General features: G+C 30.4%; 1 protein-coding gene across 1 annotated transcript; it reads right to left on the bottom strand.

The window, feature by feature from the left end:
* Positions 1–7,811: 7,811 nt before the first annotated feature.
* On the bottom strand, positions 7,812–12,651 carry LOC107627794 (adenylyl-sulfate kinase 3). The gene is made up of 7 exons (XM_016330621.3): positions 12,146–12,651; positions 11,113–11,253; positions 9,426–9,575; positions 9,208–9,326; positions 9,030–9,114; positions 8,803–8,849; positions 7,812–8,172 (listed from the first exon to the last, which is right to left on the bottom strand). The coding sequence occupies exons 1-7, from the start codon at positions 12,480–12,482 to the stop codon at positions 8,071–8,073; spliced, it is 981 nt and encodes a 326-aa protein (XP_016186107.1). The 5' UTR covers positions 12,483–12,651; the 3' UTR covers positions 7,812–8,070.
* Between the last annotated feature and the right edge of the window lie 1,819 nt (positions 12,652–14,470).

Raw genomic sequence — 14,470 nt, 5'->3', positions numbered from 1 at the left:
ACCGATATAGAAAAATAGATATTGTTTATGTAAGATGAAAAATTAGATATTCTTTATCTAATACTAAAACTTTTGTTGAGCACTTTCGTTTATTCCTGTATTTATTTTTTGAATTTATAATAAATTCTATTTTTCAGTGTTGAGTCTCTTTTTTCTTTAAAAAAAAATTAAAACATGTTGCAAATATAATTTATTATAATTTATATTAAATAATTAATTGTACTTCATTATATTACTTATTTTAGTTCATTAATTTGGCGGTAGGATCCTTTATTCTTTATGAACAGAGCATAGAGTTCGGACTGTTGTGTACAGGATTTGTTAGTGAGTTTAGAAAAGGAGAGTTTTAGGATATCCGTTAACAAAAAGAAGAGTTTTCGGAACTCAACACAACGTGCCGTTCATTGGTCATGCAATCGACTTGGCTCAAAGACCTTCTCTATGAGCGTTCACAAATTGCTGACTTCCTGTCCCATTCTGCAAAAGCCAAGTAAACGTGTCAGTAGGATATACAACTAAAGAGAATATTTATATATCTATATGATAATTGATCTGTACTGGAGAGCGTTTCAAATTTATTTTAATAATATATATATTAAAAATAAAATTAAATATGCTGACACGTGATGGTAATTAGGTGTATTTAAATATGTCTGATAATTTTTTTTATTAAGACATAGTTGTATACGACAGACACACGTATCAGACAAGTGTCGATGAGTGTCATACGAATATCGATGAGTGTTGTGTCTAAAATGTGTTCGTCACGTAGACTTAACAACTCAGCAAAATATTTGTATTTCATAGTTTGAATCCAATATCATGTGTCCTAGTAATCAAATTTTAAACTCCAAAAAATAAAATAAAAAATGGTAAGATTCTAAAAAGTGTTAAATTACAATAAAAATTTATGATTAAATCATAGCTATTAAATGCATAAAAGATAGTAGCACACTAGCACTTTTATAAAACAAATATTTGATAAACAATAAAAAAAATAGTTTAAAGTTATTTTACTTTGTATTTAATTATTACTCATCTTATTTTATTTTTTAATTACTGTTAAAATAATTGAATATTATTAAATATAATAAATATATAATTATAAATATTACACACATTAAATTATAAAATTTAAGTTAAATAAAATAATTTATTATTTTAAATTATTGTCCCCTAATATTGTTGTTTATAAAATAAAGGTACCAAAATAAAAAATATCTACACAATATAAAAGTTCATTCTCTCTCTTTTTGTTTTCAGGGACGGAAAGAAAGTGCAAATGTAGGAGACATATCATATGAAAAACATTTTAATTGCATCGGCGAGTACTGATATACCAATTGTTTTAACCGTTAATTTCAATTAATATATATTATATATATTTTTTATAATTCAGATCAACGGTTAAAATAATTAGAACACCAGTACTCCCGGTGCACTTGAAATATTTCCTATCATATGATCTATTGATCGATTACGAAATCTGTCGTAATTTTTCTTTTTCTTTCTTTCTTCTTCTTCTTTAGCTGGGGAAGATCATGAAGAATATATGGTTTTACCTTTAGTTATATATTCCATGAACGGCACACCGCTCACCCACTCTTTGTTGTTAAGCAAAGCAAAGGGAATCACAAACTTTACTCTTCTATCTGCTTTGCCTTAAAACAAAACACTAAAGCATTATTAATAATTTTGATTATTTTACTATTTTTATTATTTTGTTAAGAAAAATTAATGATTAATTATTGTATATATAAACACACGTCGGAATACATGACAAATAATTTTTAGGGTTAACAAATATTTTTTTTTTTTTACAGAAAAAATTAGGCATCCAACTTTTTATTCAACCTGCAGAGAATGCAGGTACTGCCACTGTGACTTATATATATATATATAGTTAGTTAGTTAGACAATATACATCATCACAATAAATTTAATTCTAATTCACGTTTTTCTTTAAAAAAAATTTAATTCACATCCTCTATACTTTTTTTTATCTCTTAGTTTCTTGTAATCCAAAACATTCATTCTACAGAATTGCTCTGCTGTGTTTTTTAGACCAGCAACATTCTTCTAATCTTTCATAACTCTTTGAACCATATTTACACAACTAAACTCAAACAAATTAAAATAATACATCTCATATTTATATACGTGTACAGACCGTATATATCCTTATTTTTCCCTTTTCTTTTTCTTTTCAGTCTTTTTCTCTTTTTTTTTATTTTTCTCTCTCAAAAAAGAATAAAAACAAAAAAATAAAATAAAAAAAAAATTGATAACAAAAAAAGAAGCAAGAGAAACCAAAAATGAACAAAAATAAAAAAGCTAAATAAGTTATTGTTAAGAACCTGTTACATCAAGTTCAAAAATATTAAGAAATTTCGATAAAACATTTTTGATATCAAACTTAAAAAATTTCTATGTCGTTCCTTCTCTCTTTTTTTGTTTTTATAATTTTTTTATTTTATATTGTCAAAATTTGTTTATTTTACCATTTAAAAAAAATTTAAAGGAATTATACAATTTTTTATTTTTTTAGTTTATTTTTTAGACAATAAAAACAAACTTTTAAAAGAAAAATGCGTAATTTTATAAATAAAAATAACAAAAATTTGCACAAAAAAATAAAAGAATAAAAAACAAAAAAAAAAATCTACAATATCAAGTCAAGAATTTTGAAAACTTTGTGTTAAAGTTAAAAATTTTTAATGTTAAAATTTAAAAAAAAAAATTGTGTTATGAAATTTTTTACGTGAAAGAAGTGTGATTTACGATGTGTGAGAGTAATTTTTGTTAGATTTAGATAATTTTAATTAAATTTAGTTAACAAAAGCATTTGAATGTGTTGGATAATAAAATTATAAAAGAATAAAAAAAGATAAATAATTTTTATTGTATGTTGTTGGTATTTTATGAGAGAACATTGCTACTTATTTATATAAATTATTAAATTGATCTTGAATTTTAAAATAAGCTAAAACAACTAAAATCTTTAGATGATTTTATTAGAAAAAGATAAACATAGCTAACTGTAATGGGTCCAAAAAATATTAATAGTGGGGCAATATATATATATATATATAAAATAATTTTTATAATAAAAATATTATGTGTACATAAAAATTAACATCAAAATATTCATTAATTATTATATATTTATATATAAATATATATTATTTAATTTATTTTTAATGTGTATTTTTTATTTTAATATATATACATGTGGTTTTTTTTTATATACATATAACATTATTAGTCTTTAAAATATCTAATTTATAAATTAAAATACTAAAATAGTAATTTAAATAATAAAATATAATTTAAAATTTTATTATTTAGATTTCATATTTTAAAACAATTTAGTAATTTTTTTCTTAACAATACAATCGAAATATCTTTCTTTTTATATAAAATAATGCTACATATTCAAAATTTTTTTTGTTAACCAAGTCCAACTAAATTAGTCTAAGATAACAAAAATTAGTTATAACTACCATTATTCTAAATTTTATTGTTTAACTTGATTAGATTTAATTCATAAAAAAACTTGAATGTGTAGTATTAATGTATTACTCTTTTATATATATATATATATATATATATATATATATATATATATATATATATATATAAAAGAAGGGGATGTTGTATATCATTTATTATGTATATTTAATCTCATCCATTGAAATTAATCCACTAACTATAAATCCATTCTCACATTCTTATATAAGAATGTCATTCATGAATATACCAGCTACGCCTAACATATAAAATGGATGCATAAGAATATTGTGTTTAGCCTAAAATACAATCATAAAATTAAAAGTACCAAAAATTCCTAGAGGCATACCATCTGAAAAGTTTCCTTGACCAATTGGATAGATCAAGAAAACAGCAGTAGCCGCTGCAACAGGAGTTGAATATGCAACAGCAATCCAAGGACGCATACCCAGACGAAAACTAAGTTCCCACTCACGACCCATGTAACAAGCTACACCAAGTAAGAAGTGTAGAACAATTAGTTCATAAGGACCGCCATTGTATAACCATTCATCAACAGATGCCGCTTCCCATATCGAGTAAAAGTGCAAACCTATAGCCGCCGAAGTAGGAATAATGGCACCCGAAATATATATATATATATATATATATATATATATATATATATATCAGTAAATACTTATTTAAAAATTTATTTCTCATATAATTAGAAGACAATTTTTATTGAGATTCATAGTTAAAAAAATTCTTTCAATTCATGCAGTTGTTAAGAAAAAAATTAAAACTAATATAAAAAAAAGATAAATAATACTCTTTCGAGTCGATTTCTAATAAAAAAATATAAATTTTATTTAAATTGAGAATTAATCATTCTAATAACATCTAATATAAAATTTTTAAATTGGCTATGAAATACTAAAAATTAAGTAAAAAAATAATGTGGGATCAAATTCAATAATTTAATAGAAGCAAATAAATATTATTATCATATACTACTAAAAAAATTTCCAATTGTAGTGGGGACGTTTGCCCCCTAAATAACACAAGTACATCCGTCCTAATAGCTAACCTAGAAAAAGATAAGCATAGCAAATTTTGTTTCTAGAAAAAAAAAGATAAGATAGCAAATAAAAGTAAAATAAGAATTTAATATGCTCCTATAAACTGGTGGATGAAAGATATCAACAATCCACAACTTAGATATAGTTCTGATGAAATGGTTGAGAAAGATGCATGCGGCACAGTGATGTAGAAACATAGAAGGAGATGTTGTGTTTGAGGGAGAAAGAGCAAGCAGCGATCTTCAAAGAGTACGTAGAGTGCGATAAGATTGATTTTCAAAGAGCGCGTAGAGCGCGATAAGAGAAAGAACGCGTAGAGCGCAATAAGAGAGAGAGCGCGTATAACGCGATAAGAGAGAGGGGCGCGATAAGAGAGGAATGAGATGTTGTGCTGGAGGGAAAAAGAGCAAGCAGCGATTTTCAGAGAGTGCGTAGAGCGCGATAAGAGTGAGAGAGCACATAGAGCGCGATAAGAGAGAGCTTCAGAGAGTATGTAGAGCGCGATAAGAGTGATCTATTCCAGGAAGGAAACACAGATAGAATTGTTGGAAGGAGGTGGAAACGGAATTGTCGGAAGGAACTGCTAGACCGAAAAAAGAAGCGCAGATAGAACTGTCGAAAAAAAAGAAGCACAGACAAAACTGCCGAAAGGAGGCACAGACGGAACTGCCGGAAAGGAGGCGAAGACAGAACTACCGGAAAAGAGCGCAAACAAAACTGCCGGAAAGGAAGCGCAGACGGAACTGCAAAAAAAAAAACGCAAACGAAACTGCCTAAAAAGAGGGCGTATACGGAGCTGCCCGAAAAGAAACGTAAACGGAACTGCCGATAAAAAAAATTTATATTTATTTTTGGAAATTATAGCCATAGTAAATGATCTATTCCATGAATGGTAGTTGTTTTCTGTTTGAACAGGAGTAACTAAAATTGAGGTTAAATTTTTACTTAGATAGATGTAATAGGGATTGGTTGGATCTGACCTAAATTAAAAGATTGATTATTCATTGTGAAAAGGATTAAAAAAAAAGATTTTTTTTACCAAAAAATGATATCTTATACATTCTCCATATCATAATAAAATTGTGAAAGAAAATAATTTTTATTATATGTTATTATTTTATGAAAGAACAATGCTACCTATTTATAATTTTAAATTTTAAAATAAATTAAAACAACTAAAATCTTTACATGATTCTAATAAAAAAAGATAAACATAACTAACCTGAAAAAAAGATAAACATAAAAAATTTTATTTCTAAAAAATAGATAGGATAAAAATTTGATATTGGAGAATTATCTTTTTTTAATTGTATTATAATTGGTTGCTTCATTCATTCGCTTATATAAACGTACAGATATACGTGTATGCTTTCTCCGTCCCCACTTTGCACTCTTCACGCACTCCCAACCTTCAAAACAACACACAGAACAGGATAAAGCTTAGGAAACATCGCGGAAGCAGCAGCAGCAACAACAACAACAGCTTCTCTTACCTAATTATTGTTTTTGTGTTCATTTTCCTCAGAACTATATTGCAACATTATTATTAGTGTATTGCTGCTCGAGAAAGATACGCTAAATTAAAGATGGCGCATGTGTTGGCAATGGTGGTGGAAGGAGTTGAGGATTTTGTGAAGACGCTTTGGGCTTTGCAAGAACGCCGATTGTCTCATACTTTCCATGCTGTCACCTCTACGGCAATTTCTGTAACCACGACGCTTGTGGTTTGTTTTTTGTCCATTCATCATATTCATACACTAAGACGAGGTGCTATGGCCTTTTCTTCTTTCTGATCTGGTGACTTGTAATAACTAATCTTCTGCTAGTATATATATCAACTTACGAGGTTTTCATTCTTAATCATTCAGAGTGTTAGCTTTTCTTTTTGAAATTTTTCCTTTCTTTTTTTTATTATTTGTGCTTTAAGGGAAATATTGAATCTTGTTATCGCCATTAACTTAGTAATCCAAGACGGTTTTTGTTGGCAAATTGAGCCTAAGAGCATAGTTACATGAATGAATTCACTAATTAATGTACACGCGCATCAATTTGAGCGTACCGCATAGTAATCATCTACCGAATATATTTTGCACGTAAAATATTTTATATACGTTGTATCTATTTTCGTATTAGAATGTATTGCGTTCCGTGTAGCTATGCTTAAGAGCTCATGCATAACCAATTCTAGTCGCTTTGCTTCCTTGTTTCTAAGGTGACTAGGTAAGGGCCTTAACCGAACATGGCCTTGGCTTGTTTTGGGCAAGTACATTTGTGCACAGCTGCAGATATTATGATTTATATATATGAGCTTTCGCACTTTAATTAGTCAAAGATCGTAAAAATAATATCTTCAATTGAACAATGGAGAAGAGGGAGAGGGTGGTCGTGAAGTTCAAATCCCTAAATATGAGCACATTCGCTAGGGCGGTGTGTGACTTATACCGGGTAAACGATATAAAGTGAAGACTGCAGAAAACTACTAACAGCTTCACCGTCGAAGTTATACAATACTAAATCCAAACCAAACAATAATAAAATAACTGGCAAATTTGTTGTCTTATATAACATGTTCAGTTTTGAGCGTTGACTAAGGCAGGGCGTCGAAAACGTGAGACCCTGCCACAGTGCTACCCGGTGCCTGGTGGACTCTTGGACCGTATGTGTGTCATCATCTAATCATGCTTTACACTGACATATTGCTTCAGTGAAATCACTTTGTAGTAAATTTTGTGCACTATACTATTATCTTTTGAGATTAAAGATGTGCCATTCTTAATAGACATGGTAATATAAAATGTCAAGATAAGGACTCCTGGTCTTATCAGGTGGTCTTGCTACTTGCTATATTGCAGATGATGATGGCAAATATTTTGCAAACGCTATTACATATGTTGGCAGTTAGAACAATAAACGATAATCAGATTCAAATCCCACTTAGATCTCATATATATTACATAAAAAACTCTCACTTAGGCCCCTTCTAGCGGCTTGCAGGCATTATACATTGATTTTGCTTGACTGCAGCCAAATTATTAACTAATTACAAAATTTAAAACAAGTATCTAATTCAAAACTATAAAAATTGATAGGGTATTTAACCTATTATTTATACTCTTCAGTATTGATAAGTCCTCCTATTAACATACCTAACACTCTAAGAATCCTTCTAAATTAAAAACAAAGTAAAAAACTCGAATAATTAAAAGCATCCAAAACTTCAGAGGATATTTAAGAAGGTAGTTAAGAAAGATATATCATTTTCCTTGAGCTCCCTAACAAGGAAACTTATTATATTTTCCATCCTGTTTCACCTTATTTGTTCTAACCAGATGGAAGCAAACAATACACATGCAGGAAACGATGATTTCCTTGCACTGCTGGAAAGCAACATTTCGGGTGATAAAATTCGAAGAACAAAAAGACTATGTTACACACAATATACCTACACAGCCTACAGGCTACAGTAAACATCAAAGAAAGGCCCCATTTAATGTAAAGTTTAGGCCCTAAGGTATCCTTTTTCCTCCAAGTATGATATCACTATTTCTGCCATCTCGCAAGGAGACTTAAAACCATTTCCTTGCTGCTGTTGTAATACAATCTGCAAGATTAGAAATCCAAGTTATTAGAAAAAGAGTGTGGAGACAGGAAGACCATTCTTTAAGAAACGAGAAAGAGTAAGAAAATGAGAGATTTTCCCGAGAAAATCAAAGAACGGAGAGAGTGATGCAGAAGTGAGAAGAGACATTGCTTCTGATACCATATTGAGAATGTGGAAGAAATGGAGAAATGACGATTCTCGTTGAATAATGCAGTTACAATCGAGGTATATACAAGTGAATTAGCAGCAGCTAACTAACAATTAACAGAAAGCTGAGTAACAAACTGCTATGCTAAAAGGGAAAATCATTAACTGATTTAATTACACGAGTCACTACCTGCTAACTAGTTATTAGTTAAGTATCCATAATACAAGTCCTTAAAATAAAAATGACAAGTGCAAACAATCAAATGATAAACAGAAAAGAAGGGAGTATTTTAACATCCTAGAGAAGAAAGTTAAACAGAATAAAAAGCAGGGTATTTAACAGCAGCTTTTCCCTTAAAAGTTGGACCCCAGGCAAAGAGAAGTAAAAATGGTCAGTCCTAGAATATCTATTTGCTAGTGTTTTCCTCCTTCAAAGATACCAATAAGCACAACATAACTACACATAAATACTGAAATACATACCTCACAACTACTTGGTGGTTCATATGGATCGTCAATACCAGTGAAACCTGCAGAAGACCAAATAAATAATTCAATCCTGTTAGGATTTAGAAGGGCTGACATACCACAATGATGAACAGAAATGAGAAAATAGCAAATTCAGAGGTACAGGCTTTGCACACTACGAATTGAACACCATAATAGTAAATTTTATCGCAAGCAGTACCTTGAAAATTTGACTTACATACCTTTAATCTTTCCAGCTCGAGCAAGTTTATAGAGCCCCTTTGGGTCCCTAGCTTCACACACATGCAGAGGCACATCTATGAAAACCTACAATATGCGAGTATTATGTTAGCTATGAAGAAACACTTGTCTAGGTCCATTATCATACAGCACCCTATTGTTAACCAAGTAGGAATATACCTCAATAAAATCACCTTCTGGAACTAGTGCTCTGCATGCATCTCTATCCTTTTGGTAGGGCGAAATTAAACTCGTGATGCAAATAAGACCAGCATCAGCAAATAGTTTTGCTACCTCACCTGAAGTTAAATCATATGATGTCTGACTGTTAATAATATACAACGTACCTGGAAGATATAGGGGAAAACATTTGAAGACTTCGGAAAGTAGAAACTCACCAATCCTTCGTATATTTTCTGAACGATCTTCTGCCCTAAAACTAAGATCACGGTTTAGACCATGTCGAACATTGTCACCATCAAGGATATAAGTTAGTTTGCCTCGAGCGTGCAGGCTTCTACTCAATGCACATGCAAGAGTGCTTTTTCCTAAAATCAATTATAGTTAATAAATCAGAGAAAGAGAACATCGCTATATGGAAATTTGAAAGATAATGGTACATTATGATATCTGAAGAAACTAAGACATCACTTTTATTTTGTACATCTGTAGAATTATATTTAAGAGACATTACAGTTGCATCAGGCACGTATTTTCAAGATATCTTAATCATTACAATTTTCAAACTTGTTTGGATTTTTTTTCTTTTTCAATACAGAAGAAGAAATTTATCATGATGAACAGCATGAAGTACAAAGAGCAGAGAAGATAAAGAATCCTCCTGAACAAAAAAGACTGAAGCATAAAACAAAAAAAGGACAGTCCAGTGTACAAGCATCTCACGTAAACACAAGGTCCGGGAAACAACATGAAATATATATATCCAATGCCTTAATAAATCATTTAGGGAAACACCATTGAAAAGGCTATGAGCTTTACTCCAAATAGAAACCAACTAAATGTGTCAAAGAAATCTCCTTAATGATTTGAAAGTTCAGCTCTAGCATGTAACAAAAAACACCATATTGTAGCAATGATTGCATCATAGCATTGATACAAGGATCTAGGTCACACCCAGCATTTACCCCAAATGCCAAACAGAGAAAAGATAGGGTACAGGTTCTGTGCCAGCAACATAGAGCACACATTAAAACATCCCTTATGATATAAGATCACCAGGAGAAACTAACAACTGCTGCTCATAGGTAGTGTAGTTGCAGATAGTTGTATATGTTAAGTTGAAAATCAGGGCCGAATTACAGTAAGCATAATTTGACAAAGATCTATCACATCATAAGTTAACTTTGCCAAAAAATTCACCTTGACTTTAGGCAATTAGCAGAGTTAGGGTCAAACAATATTCAAATCTTACTTTCACTAGCAAGTGATAAGCTAAAGGCTAAAGCTAAGACTGAACCACAAAAGTACAGACCTTGATTACAAGGTAGACAAGCAAAAAAATCACTTTATACAGTGGTTGTTATAACAGTATAACTAATGGGATTTTTAGAGCCAATAAATCCTATAGTGGTTATAAGTCATCTTATGTAGAGTTAACAGATGTGTTCTGTGATTTGCTGCACCTTTTCTGGTTCAGTATTAATCTTGTCCATTTCATATTTCATACTGTTTAACAGGAAGGTGAAAAGTTTATTGAAAAACAAATGCAGTAGCAAAGTGATATTATAATACTAAAGTTGAAGAGTAACCAGGGTGGATCACCTGTTGTTAAAGGTGGGTCCAAGAAAAGCCCAAGAAAAGAATCAGAGAATGGTATACATATCAAAACAAGATGATGTGTTATTAACTGACAAAAGGGAGGATATAGAAGATGAATACTACTTCAGACTTCCAATAAACATATCACATGAAATCAAAGCTACGACTCAAATCACCATTGGACTCCTGGGTATTTTAGCCAAGAACCATATTGTTGCACACATAGTTGTGCTCTTATTTCTACTTGATCAATCAATGAAGTAAAGGAGACATTCGGAGATAGTTGATTTCCAAAATTCCACAAACCTGAGCCGCTGAGACCTGTTAACCAAATAACACAACCTCTTTGCTGCAGCAGCTGCTGTCTATCACGTTTCTGAATTGGACAGTCATGCCACAAAATGTTTGTTGAATTTCCGACATTTGACACCTGGCAGGGATTTTTACCTGGTTCAATTACAATTAGATTATCAAGGTGTCTAAATTCTAAGCTAGACAATACATGGAAAAGAAAAAAAAAAAGTCAACTCTTTGGAATGTTTAAACTATAAACTCCATGAAGTGGAGGAGCTTTTTTTCGGCTTCACTCAAAAAGGAATTTCACAAAAAAAGAAATCATGTGCAAAAGCTTTTCTTGAAGCATGAAAGATGAAGAAGAAAAGGAAGGGGAAAATAAACATAAATAGCAATAAAGAAGAAACAATTCTACAACGACAACACGTACCATTCATCTTCCCAATTTAAATTTATGATTATGATGCTAATGTTTACCAGATCCCAAAGGCAACTCAAACTGCAGTACTGCACTTTGTTTTATGGCTATGGAGGCTTAGTGGTGAACATACGCATCGGTTTTAAGCTGACTTGTTTAGGCGTTGCAAAGACCCTTATCCTTGGCCATATGTCACGGTTTATATGGCTAAGGTTTCTGTATTTTCCCAATACCAACTTATTAAGATAGACTCGTATATGTGATGTGATATGGAACATTTGGAATGCTACAAAGGAATCTCTTTCCTACTAATAATTATGGCTTTGACTGTGTAAACCATTTTATGTGGAGAATTAGAAATTACACATAGATGGCACTATTTAAAATTTTACTAATTAATTAAGATATTAAAATAAAACAATTCTATTAAGATTCTTCTACGGTATAACAATGAAGATCGTTCTCTACCTATTCGGCAACTAACTCAACACTTACCAAAATTAAAAAAGGAGAATAAGAATCTGAACCAACGAATTTCAGATACAAAAAGGAGAAAAAGGTATCCACATTCTAGATCTTGATATTATTCAAATAAAAGAAAAAAGGGTTAAAAATTAGAAACAATACCTGAAAAAGAAGCTCTGTTTTCATTCCATGACGAGTCAGAATCCTCCATTGCCTTAATTTGCTTCACATTTTCATTGGACATCACTGAGCATTTGCGACTATAGTCGCTTCCGGCGTCGTCATCGTCTTTCGCTTTAATCGGTTTCAACGAGTTCCATCTCGCCCGGCCACCGCATAGGACCAATCTCTTCTGAGAACCGTGCAATCGAGCGGCATTAATTCCACAGAGCTTCGAAAATCGTAGGTTCTCCGCCGCCTGCGATGCTGACGGTTCGCAATCGACGTTGCAGAGAACGGCGGAGCTGCACGGCGGTGGCGATGATCTTACGACGCTCATATCCGCCGGAGAAGAAGGTTGATTGATTAGATGGAAAAACAAAAAATTCTGTTGGAGAGAGAGAGATAGAGAGAAGTGACTGGTGAGAAGGAATGGAGTTGGTGCGGTATGAAACTCCGAGCACTAGCACTGCAGTGTGTGTCCGTAACGGTTTCTACTTTCTCGTTATGGCTAACATCCAATGTGTACTATTTATATTATGCTTAAGCAAATTTGGTTTCATATTTATTTATTTATTTATTTTTTTGGGTGACTTTTTGGTTTCATATTTTAGCATTGAAGTTTTTTAACACCGGATACTTTAATTTTTTAGGATTTATAATAGATAAATATTAGAGACATTAACATTTATTATTTTTGGTCTTTAGTTAGTTATTAAAATTTAAAAATATAAGATAAAATATATCATTAAATTATTAGACTATAAGAATTAACTAAAAAAAGTGAGTTAATTGGCTAAACAATAATAAAAAATAATAAATTTTAATAACTCTTAATATTTTTATTTAAGATATACAAAAAAGTTTTTAATATTTATTTTCATTAGATAATATACCCTTTTTTCTACATCCATGTATTATATATTTTTGTTTTGTTTGCAAAATTAAAGAATGATATTTATCTCGTTTACATTATATTATAAACAATGAAATCAGGTAGTTAAACAACTAAGTAGATATTTGTCATATGGTTTAGATTGATTTAAAAAATAAAATTGATATACTTTATTTTAATATAGATTATATCGCTTTGATTTTATTTTCTAATTTAATCCGATTTGATTCAAAAAAAATTTATTTTTACTGTATAGATTTGGAAAAAGAAAATTTAGTCTAATCTTATTTAAACTAGTGTGATTTAGATTGGATTGATTTATATAGGATCTAATTTTGAATTTATATTTTAAAATTTAATTATCAACTTTTTTTTAAAAGTGTAAATACAGAATTTTATTTATGATGAGTATCGTAGCAGAACTAAGTGTTTTTTTTTTTTTCTTTGAATTTTTGTTGTAAAAAAGAATATAGACGTTAGAGACAAAAAGTATATTTTAACATGTTTCATCATCTTATAATCTCACATACCTCGTAGAGTCTCTTTATATAGTACTAAGTGGATAATAAGCTTACTAAATAATTCGCTAAGTATTTATTGCTTGGTTACGTTTATTGTTCCATTATATTAAAAATAACACCAAACATTAAAATTTCTTAAAAAAAACTAAATGGAGTCTCTACACAGCCCACTAAATATTAAAGTCTCTCACTAAACATTTAAAATAACAATTAAAGACCCACTAGTCGTTATAATAATTTAGAAACTCTTAAATACTACAACTAACAAAAAAAGATCACCAAAATCTTCTAAAATATAACTAAATATACTATACGAATTTAACAAAAATAATACAAATTATTCTTTAATTTTACATCCCTTGCTCATATCATACTCCATTTCTTAAAGAAAATTCGTCTCCAAATCATATGCTTCTTGAATTGAACAAAACATTGTTTATATTTGTTTGGAGAGTACTTCAATTGTAGAATTTTGTTAGGTGACATTTCTATGCTCGTCAATATCAAATGATATTAAGAGCTTGTTGCTTTGATACTAAATAATGAGAATAGCAGTGTAGTGGCATTACAAGAAAAATATTGAATACCATTAGATTTAACGTCAGACATTAGCGGCGGATTTACCGATGAATTTACTCACGGATTTGGTAATAAATTTGTCTGATAAAAAAATTACTGTCGGATTTGGTTTTTCGACGGTAAACTCGTTAGAAATAATTGGAGAAAAAAAAAAAGAAAATTTGGCACAATCATTACCGGTGGATAAATCCAACGGTAATCCAAATTAGTGGAACGTTACGTTTTGATCATTCGCAAAGCATTAAATCCGCCGGTAATCTTGTCCTAAATTCGAATCGTGAACCATCTTCCCCTCATTTCTGAACTACTCCCTCTCTTTATAACTCTCTCTCT

Source organism: Arachis ipaensis, chromosome B1 (genome assembly GCF_059453495.1).
Source record: "Arachis ipaensis isolate K30076 ecotype BB chromosome B1, ASM5945349v1, whole genome shotgun sequence".
Lineage (NCBI taxonomy): Eukaryota > Viridiplantae > Streptophyta > Magnoliopsida > Fabales > Fabaceae > Arachis > Arachis ipaensis.
This window is presented reverse-complemented; position numbering and strand designations above follow the sequence as displayed.

Bases quoted from the DNA above. Each gene is read 5' to 3' on its own strand.
- LOC107627794 (XM_016330621.3), bottom strand. From the start codon at position 12,482: ATGAGCGTCGTAAGATCATCGCCACCGCCGTGCAGCTCCGCCGTTCTC. The intron at 9,327-9,425 runs GTGAGTTTCTAC...ATTTAACTTCAG, and splicing joins AGAAAATATACGAAGGATTG to GTGAGGTAGCAAAACTATTT. The intron at 8,173-8,802 runs GTATGTATTTCA...CTAATCTTGCAG, and splicing joins AACCACCAAGTAGTTGTGAG to ATTGTATTACAACAGCAGCA.